Below are 10,008 nucleotides of genomic sequence, written 5' to 3' on the forward strand. Positions count from 1 at the left end.
ATTATTTGGTTTTAATTGAAATCTTTTATTTTACTTTATTTATCTAGCATTTATGTCATTATGAAAATGTGTCATTTTAAATTCTATGCATGCACGTGTATAGTAAAATCCTAGTTTCAGTCCTAGGGAGTTGAGTCGTTACATAAGTATATATATATAGATACGTTGAAAGGTAATTGTTTTAAATGGTAAAACGGCTGAAAATATTTTCAAATATAGCAAAATGTCACTACCTATCGTGATAAATTGCGATAGACTTTTATCACAGTCTATAACTGGTAGACGTGACAATTTACTATATCTGTAAATAAGTTTGCTCGTTTTCTTTATTTGTAAACAACTCTACGATCATTTTTCTTCTTCTTTTTTTTTTTTTGGCAAAGGGTTAATTTTTCACTTTAGACATTCAATTTTATTAAATAACACTTTAATATTTCAATCCTTACTTTTAGACGAATAAATGCTATGGCCATTTTTTATTATTTTTTAATAGTTTTTCTTGTGAAGAATTTCTAAGAAAAATATTTTCATGTGTAGTCAACAAATTGTAAATTACAATGTCTTACGGATCCAATTTTGATTGCCAACACATATGTATGTCAATTGAATTATACTCGTAATTTGATATCTTAGAAGAGTGGAATTTAACTGCAATACTTTATTAAAGTCAATGTTCCAATTTGATCCAAGTGAAGGACATACATAAAGTATGTTGGATGACTTTGATTCGATTCTTTTTATTTTTATTGACTTAAGAGTTTCATCACATTTTTATAATCCATAGAGTAAATTACTTTCCCACTAAGTTTGTGTTTTCTCTATATTAAATAGCGATTTCTTTGATTTTTTTAAGATGCAACAATAAGTTTAAAGAATTTAGAAAAGATTATTTTCATGGCTTCTGATGCTGTGCATGATCTCACTTCCCTCCTTTCCTCTGAGGGGAGAGACTTTCTCATTCGTAACAATGGCGATCAGGTACATATCTTCATTTTCATTTTCCACTCGTATTTTTGGTCCTACACTATTTTATTCATATGGAAATTAGTTCGATTCGTAACGTTTCTATTTTTATTTTCATGTTTATTATTTATTGTTTTTCGTTTTCTAAAGAAAAAAAAAACAATTTGTAATTAAAATGTGGGGTGGAGGAATGAAACCTCAGATCTCGAGATCGATAATACAAATGTTATGTCAGTTGAGCTCTGCTCTTGTGGGCAATAATATCAGGATTCATTTAATAAGGTTGACCATGTTTCCATGTTCTTGTTTACAAATTTTGAGAAACAAAAAAGTATTTGATAACTGATCATGAAATATTTTTCGTAAACTTGTTTCCAAAATTGTGTAGGAACTTTAGTACAACAACAAAACAAAGCCATGTTTGATGATAAATCTATATGTATTTTCAAACTTCAAGACAAGTTTTGAAAACTAAAAAAAAAAAAAAAAAAAAAAGTAGTTTTTACTGTTGAAATTTAGCTAATAATCCAATATTTACTTAGGAAACATGAAAACTATGGTAAGAAAATTGAGAGAAAATAAACACAATTTCCAAAACAAAAAAATAAAAAATTAATAAGTTATCAAATAGAGCCTACATTTGTTGTTTCCTGATTTTTCAATAAAAATATTTATATATATTATATATATATATATATATATATATATATATATATGTTATACGTATATATATTTGGCATAGGTATTGTAATTAAAGTATAGGGGACATCAAACCTTTGGTCTCAAGTTCGATAGTATGAGTAATATGTCAGTTGAGCTACGTTCATATTGAAATTTATCACTATGGACTTATAAGATATATAAATAATACATCTAAAAATAAAAATAACACAAAAGTTTAGGGTATTGAAATTTCAATAACTAGAGTTTCAAAGAACATGATGCCAAAATGACCGTATTTCAGCTGATTTAGTATTTGTACTATCAACCTCAAGATCAAAAAAATACATACATATATATATATATACTTGGTGAAAAAAACATGCTTTTTTAGTAATGAATAAGACATTAATTTGTTGTTGGAATGTCTTGAGTCTGTTATATATCGCTTCGAACGACCAAGTATGGGGTCTCTCTAATAAAATTGCTCCCCCTCTACTTTGTGGACGTAGTTATCACACTATTAGTGAATAACGTAAACCTATGTATCGATTCTCTTTATACTTTTACGTTTTTTGTATCCTTTATTTGTCGGTTTCGTAACATCTGTGTTGTGTTTTGAGCAGGTAAAGATTAGTTCCTTAATTGGAAAAAATGTGGGATTATATTTCTCGGCAGGATGGTGCCCTCCTTGTTGTTCTTTCACTCCAAAATTAGCAAAAGTTTACGAGGAATTAGCTTCTGAAAATAATGACTTTGAAGTTATATTCGTTTCTTCTGATGGAGATGACCGCGCATTCAAAGCTTACTTCTCCAAAATGCCATGGTTGTCCATTCCATTTGATGATTCAGAGACCAAAAAAAAGTTGAAATTACTGTTTGAACTTAGTGGAATTCCTCATCTTGTTGTTATTGATGCTAATGGGAAGGTTTCAACTGATGAAGGAGTTGATTTAGTTAGAGAATTTGGAGTTGATGCTTATCCTTTTACTTTTGATCGAAAGAACCAACTTTTGGTTGAGAAAGAGGAAGAAGCTAAGAGAAACAATCAAACCATTGCTTCCCTTTTGGTTTCCACTTCTCGCAATTATGTGGTTTGTAATGATGGAAATCAGGTATTTATATCATCTCTTTCTTTCTTGCTTTCTTGCTAGGTTTTAATCATATCTTGGTTGCTACCACTCTCGGATTTTGTTTCTAGTTTAGAGCATGCTTGTGAGAATGATTTTAATGTTAAATCACTTTTCGTCGGTTTCTCAAACATGCTTTTAAAAGGGTAAAACCAAATACTAAGGTCAGGTTTGGTAACTATGTGATTTTGGGTTATTTTTAAATAAACAAAATAAACTAACTTATTTACAAATACAACAAAATATCATTAATTATCTATGATAAACTGCAATAGATTTCTATCACTAGAGAGTCACTCAGTTATAGAAGTCTATCACGATCTATCACTGATCCACAATGATATTTTTCTATACTTGAAAATATTTTTAGTAGTTTTAACATTTAAAATAATTAACCTTTCGTTTTTAGCTTTTTATTTTTTAAAAAAATTAAGCTTGAATATAAACACTATTTAAGTTTCCTTGTTTTGTTATTTTTTTTTTTTTTTTTTTTAAACAGCTATTTTCAAATATAGAAAAATGAACCAAAATATTTACAAAATATAGCAAAATTTCAAAATCCATCATTTGTCTTTCAATATCTATTATTGATAGATTCTGAAATTTTCCTATAATTTATTAATATTTTCAAGAATTTTGTCATTTGTAATAATTTTTCTTTTTAAAATTTGACTAAGAATTCTAGTGCTTCCTTACAAAAATGTAAATAAAACCATATCGTATGAAATTTAAAAGAAAACAAACACAAATTTAAAAATTCACATAACACTAAAAACAAAATCGGTTACGAAACGTCAAATATAAAGCTTAAATTGTTCTTTTAATTATTAAATGTATGTTTAGGAGTAATTTTGAATGCCGCACAAAAGGCGACTTTTTCATGGATAAGAATAAGAGCTTTTAATACCCTAATTTTAATGCTAATCCCAAGGGAATGTTGATTGGGAATGAAGATGAGAATGGAAAATAATGTAGTACATAATTCATAGTTTAAATTTGGTGTAAGGTTTAAAAGATGGAATGTGGAAATAACTTTGTCATTTTTATGCTTTCTTTATACACATCTTTTAAGGGTATTTGATACCCTTCTAAAAGATAGGAGCTTTTAAAATCTCCTTCTCCCTCCTCACTTTTCTTAATATATTATTCCCTGATAAAGTGTGTTTATAAAAACCTAATTAACTTGCACCTATTGAACTAAATGCACCTATGTATAATTTCTAATATTAGTTACAGACATTTTATTTCCAGATATCTATTCAGACGAGAATAAAATATAAAAGAACCAAAATAGTCATATTTGAAGAGAGTAGTGGAACTAAAATGAAAGTACCCTACGCCTTTCTTCAATGATATTTTGGATTCTATTTTTTTTTTCAATATATTTTTTTTAATCTGAATCACTGTATTGTTTTTGTTGTGTAGATTCCTATTTCTGAGCTAGAAGGGAAACTCATTGGGTTGTATTTCTCAAAGCAAGGCCATGAACATTGTGATGATTTTACACCAAAATTAATCGAGGCTTACGATAAATTGAAGGAGAAGGAAGAGAACTTTGAGATTGTATTCATCTCTTTAGATGATGAAGATGAAGATTTATTCAAAAAAGCATTCAAAACAATGCCATGGTTGTCATTGCCTTTTAAGGATGAGAAATGTCAAGAACTAAAACTATATTTTGAGGTTGGTGATCTTCCTGCCCTTGTTATAATTGGGCATGATGGGAAAACTTCGAACACGAATGCAGTCGAACTAATCAAAGAGCATGGTATTGATGCCTACCCTTTCACTACCAAGAAACTCGACGTACTTGATGAGATCCCGAATACAAAGTGCAAATCACAATCTCCGAAACCTCATTTTGTTGAGGAGGTAAAAGTTTCTTGTTGCTGCGATGGGTCAAAAAACGATGATGAGGAAATGAAGGACAAGGAGGAAACCAAGGAGGAAACAAAGGAGGAAAAAGAAGGTTGCAAAGGATAAGAGAACATATTAACACAGCAAACAATATGGAAGTTTATGAGTATGCATATACATCCATCAGCTTTTATATGTGCTTCACTTGTTGCCTTATTTCATGATATTCCGTTGTTTGAATAAATCAAGAGACTTCTAGTTTTGAGCACTTTATGACTTTTTGTTTGGCTGTTCTAATTTGATGGCTTGAGCTATATCTCTCTTGTATGTGATATCTAAAAGTTCTAAAGTTATTCTTTACAGTATTTGTGAGTGTCACTTTTTTCCTCCATATTATTTGTGTGATACAAATACCTAAAATATGAGCAACATTACTTAGATCTTTAGGGGTCATTTAAGGTAAAGAGTGGAGTGGTGAAGTTTGAAGAATTATAAGATTTTTGAAATATCTTTATTTAGTTAGGGGCTCACAATGTAAAGAGTTACATGAAAATTGAGGTTCTTGTTGTGGTGCCTACAAACCTTTTGGGCCAAATACGGAATGAAGTTCAGTACTCTTCCCCCGACTCCAAATCTTTAGACCAAACGAATGAATTTGTTACTTGCCAATTTATAATAATACTTTTGAGTTGGATGGAACAACAATTTTTCGTATATAATATTGTCCTTTACTCTATTAACCTAATACTTTGCCTCTCCTTCATTTCTTTTGATTTGTGGCATACAAACTTTTGGACTAAATTATATGAAAATGAATACAGATTAAAAAAGAATAAAAGAGTTTTATATTTTTAAGATAAGTAATCGTAGAAAATAACCTAAAAGTTATTTGAATATGAAATTGAAAATAAGTTTAGGTAGTTTAAACTCGTGCATGACTAAAATCTATAAATAGAACTTAGAATACAAAAGTGTAGAACACTTTGTATGAATTTCAAGTTGTAAAACTCTTTGTTAATTCTTCCATAAAATTCTTCTCTCAATATAGTGGATGTAGGCATTGTATTAGCCGAACCACTCTAAATGTAACGACCCGATCTCCTAGGACTTAGGTAAAGCCGTTACTAAAATAAATGCATGCACAGAATTTAAAATGACGCTCAGTTATTTGAAATAAATGCTACTTAAACAAAAGAAGTTCAAAAGACATTTATTAAATGCAATTATTAAAACAAATAATAGAGTACCCAAAATTCTTAAAGACTAACAAAAATATATAAAATAAATAATCCTCAGTAATACATTTTAAACAGAAAAACTAAATATTAAGAGAAAAATAAGGACTCAAATTTCAAGGTGCGGAAGCGAAAAAGTCTAGTCCCAGTGACACGATCACGAACTCCGCTGCGCCATCGCCGGTGCATCTTTACCTTTTCCTGAAACATCAACATAAGAAAGGATATTCAGTAAGTAACCCCACCACTAGGGTCAAGCTAGGCATCTATGTCCTCTAGATACCCACCTATGGCACACATAAACACATGAAACAGACAAGAGATTTAGTCCTATCCTATTGTAGTTAAGTATGCCCACAAAACTGGTGAATCCCGAAGGAAACACGAAACTGGTGAATCTTGAAGGAAACACGAAACTGGTGAATCCCGAAGGAAACACGAAACTGGTGAATCCCGAAGGAAACACGAAACTGGTGAATCCCAAAGGAAACACAAACTGGTGAATCCCGAAAAAAAACACAAAACTGGTAAATCCCGAAGGAAACACAAAACTGGTGAGCATCTAATTAATCAATGAGGATATTCACACAGTCTCAACGTTCAAAGAATCAACACTGTACAATTCTAAAACATACATGAAATCCTTGGTACCATGGCTCCATCACATACACCTAATCCTCAACAACATATTAAACAACATTCATGTAAACCTTACATCACAATTCTACTACATACCAGTATGCCTCAACACCAGCAGATCAGACGTCGACATATGAAAACACATACCATCACATACTAACGATCAAGTGCTTAGGTGTGTATTTAAACAATTCAGAACTCGTTCCAGAACATACTTTGATTCAAGTCATACTATCAATCAACATGCTAACAATTTACCATAACATACACTCACCATGCTAGCATACAACTAAGGCCTAGCCCGTGGGCAGTTCCAGTGGTAAGATTACTTACCTCGAAGTCAAAATTATGTCTAAGCGACAAGCAAATTAATCTTCCTCCTAGCTTAGATGGATCTTGAATTAGGCCTAAACATAATCCAAATTGCAACTAATAAAAGAGCTTAGTTCCAATAACCAAATTAACCAAATAATTCCCAATAATCTTACCCAAAAGCTTGTCGAAACCATAACCAAATCCTCTTGATAGCACACTTTTAACTTCAAAGCTTCTCCAAAACTTGATTTTTAAAGCCCAAACAAATATGTGTCAATAGATTGAAGTAGAACACCATTAGCCAATAAATCCAATTAAAAAAAAGGGTACAATCTTACCCCAAATCCATAAGTTCCAACGACCCTTACTGTTGGCAGCACAAACGATGAGAAACGACAGATTCGAAGCACCTTGCACGACTGACAGCGAGCGACTTGGCCGTCGGGTTGTGAATCTTCAGATCTGGGCTCGAGTGACTGTGGAATCTTGAGACTTTGGGCGACGACCTGTAATCCACGGAGACCAACACAGTTTGGCGAGCAATACCATCGAGGTTCGATGATCAGAGATGCGACTGATCTCGTGAATCGAGTGGCGGCGACTGCTTCGTGGCCTAGACGACTGAACGGAGTCGAATAGACTTGGGAGGAAAGAAGAAAGAAAAATTGGNGGGTACAATCTTACCCCAAATCCATAAGTTCCAACGACCCTTACTGTTGGCAGCACAAACGATGAGAAACGACAGATTCGAAGCACCTTGCACGAGTGGCGGCGACTGCTTCGTGGCCTAGACGACTGAACGGAGTCGAATAGACTTGGGAGGAAAGAAGAAAGAAAAATTGGGGATGGTGGTGTTGTACTGCGGTGCGAGAAGAAGAAGGAGAAGGGTTGGTGGGGGTTTAAAAAAAAAAAATAATAAATGTAATAACTAAAAAGGAAGGTATAATTATAATAAATTCTTTCCATTTCGAAAGGAAAATTAATTTCTGCCATAACTTTCACATTGAAATTCAAAATTGAATAATTTTCCGCCAAACATAAATTCCCGCATTTATACTTGAGATCCAAAATTTCAAAAATGTCCTCCGACTAAACAATTATTGAATTACCAAATAATAACGTTATTGAAATTACATTATTATATAAAAAAATGTGCGGGGTGTTACACTAAACTCATCGTGTCAATTCTCTCTTCTACTCTCTCCTCTTTGCTACAAAAATCTTCACTATGATTTCATCTAAGTACCTCCATTCAACATCAATAACAAGGTTTGCCAAAAGAACATAATAATAGAAGTAAGATCAAGAAGAAGAAGTGTAAAGAACTTATCGTGAAAGAAGAGGAAGAAATTAGAGTGTACGTTGCAAAGAGCATCACTTCGAAGAGAAGAAGAAAGAAAATAAATCTGTAAATTTTCTTCATCAGAATGTTTTGTTACATGTAGAACAAGGGGAGAGTCAAACATGCATCCAAAAATAGTGTCTTCATTCCTGTCCCTAGATGTGTAATCACAACAATTTGATACCAAAGCTAGTAAAGTTCAAGAAAGGTACAAGAACCACTAGTACAGAAACTGTATTACTTGACATTTTTTCGCAGTCAAATATCAGTGTTACTTGACGGTTTTAAAACGTCAAGTACTCCATTGTCAAGAATAAGAGAATTTTTTGACTGGCTGAAAGGGTCAAGCTTTAATTTACTTGATATGTTATAACGGTCAAATATATGAGATTTGTTGATTATTTTAAGTGTCAAGTATTTAAATTCTTGACATTTATCATGGATCCAGGTTTTCATAACTTAACAGTTTTTACTTGTTAAATGTAATTTCTTCTTGGCATCCAAAAATGAAAACTTAATGAATACTTGATATGTTTTGCTTGTCAAGTTTGTATGTGTTTTTTTATAAAAAAATTTGTACTATTAGAAATTACCTATATACACTACAAGAAATCATATTTTTTCCGATGCTTAAAAGTGCCAAAAAATGGTGGAAAACGTGTCGAAGTCGTTGGAAGTTTGGTCAGGAGAAATTCATCAGGAGTAGAACTTCCGACGCCGAAAACAAACCGTTGGGAGTTGTTTAACAACTCCAGATGCCTAATATATGGCGTCGGGAGTTATACGAACTCCCGACAGGTAATATACGTCGTCGAGAGTTCTTGTAACTCCCGACTGTCCCTTCCTTGTGTCGGGAGTTCCTATAACTCCCGACAGGTTTAGGTGTCAGGAGAGCCTCTTTTTCTTGTAGTGATAGTTGCTCCTATTTTGAGGTCCAACAATCACATTCATATATATAAGACAAACAATATTCATCAACCAAATAAACGACATTTTCAATCTTGTGAACTATATAAACAAATAATATATATTCACAATTTTATGTCTACAACATTACTAAACTAACATTTATATGAATAATTCTGAAATTACAATTCTATATTAATACTTTTAATATTATAGCACTAACAACCTCATGAATAATTTAAACATTACGAACAATCTCTCCCAACAAGTGCATAAAACTCATTTGGACACAATGCACTTAATAACATAAAACGAGTTATAATGCTTAATCTTGAAACAAAAGAGAAACATTTTAGCTATATTTTTTTTCTAATATTCTGGGATTAAATGCACTTAGTCCACAAACAAAAAAAAAAAAAAATCATTCCAAACATTTTAGCTATGACCAATGGTTGAATAACAAAATAAAGAAAAAGGGGTTTAAAATGGAGTTGTTTGGTACTGCTAACCTCACTAGACAAGTTATCCAACAAGAAGAAGATATTGTTGTCCCTTCCATTGTCTCATAGGCCTTTCATCAAACACCTTGAGGCCTTTCGTTTAAGTAATCATAATCAAATCTTGTTCACTATGCTCCCGCCTCCACAAGAATAATGTAGCTCACCTTGAACTTATTGCTTTTAGCACTTACATATATTGAAATAACATATCAAAAATCCTAACATATAGATTGAAATAATTTAAAAATTACTAAAATTAAGCACCACAACCTACAATGTCCTAAAAACTTGAGAAAAAAACAAATGCAAGTTTGGATTATTCACAATTTTGTGCTAGAATCTTTCATTTTGAACTTTCGTTTTTCAAAACCAATCAGTACACAACAGTAAATAAAACATCATCAATTGTCATCTTAAAGTCGATGATCGTCTAAAGAAGAAAATAAGGTGAAAAAACGAAA

At 31.8% G+C, this 10,008-nt stretch overlaps 2 protein-coding genes across 2 annotated transcripts; one reads left to right on the forward strand and one right to left on the reverse strand.

Annotated features, from left to right (window-relative positions):
• Positions 1-811: 811 nt before the first annotated feature.
• LOC120079395 (probable nucleoredoxin 1-2) lies at positions 812-4,959 on the forward strand. Its single transcript, XM_039033559.1, has 3 exons — positions 812-978; positions 2,250-2,738; positions 4,179-4,959. Exons 1-3 carry the CDS (start codon positions 895-897, stop codon positions 4,734-4,736), a joined length of 1,131 nt encoding a protein of 376 aa, XP_038889487.1. The 5' UTR covers positions 812-894; the 3' UTR covers positions 4,737-4,959.
• An 882-nt stretch (positions 4,960-5,841) lies between these two features.
• Positions 5,842-8,389, reverse strand: LOC120079906. The gene is made up of 5 exons (XM_039034359.1): positions 8,326-8,389; positions 7,138-7,478; positions 6,973-7,042; positions 6,818-6,891; positions 5,842-6,046 (listed from the first exon to the last, which is right to left on the reverse strand). The coding sequence occupies exons 1-5, from the start codon at positions 8,387-8,389 to the stop codon at positions 5,936-5,938; spliced, it is 660 nt and encodes a 219-aa protein (XP_038890287.1). The 3' UTR covers positions 5,842-5,935.
• Between the last annotated feature and the right edge of the window lie 1,619 nt (positions 8,390-10,008).

The sequence above is a fragment of the Benincasa hispida genome, chromosome 6 (assembly GCF_009727055.1).
Source record: "Benincasa hispida cultivar B227 chromosome 6, ASM972705v1, whole genome shotgun sequence".
Classification (NCBI taxonomy): Eukaryota; Viridiplantae; Streptophyta; class Magnoliopsida; order Cucurbitales; family Cucurbitaceae; genus Benincasa; species Benincasa hispida.

What these genes read in the sequence shown, in the direction of transcription:
- LOC120079395 (XM_039033559.1), top strand. Translation starts at nt 895, where the DNA reads ATGGCTTCTGATGCTGTGCATGATCTCACTTCCCTCCTTTCCTCTGAG. An exon ending in TTCGTAACAATGGCGATCAG is followed by an intron (nt 979 to 2,249) that starts GTACATATCTTC and finishes TGTTTTGAGCAG; the next exon opens with GTAAAGATTAGTTCCTTAAT. An exon ending in TTTGTAATGATGGAAATCAG is followed by an intron (nt 2,739 to 4,178) that starts GTATTTATATCA and finishes TTTGTTGTGTAG; the next exon opens with ATTCCTATTTCTGAGCTAGA.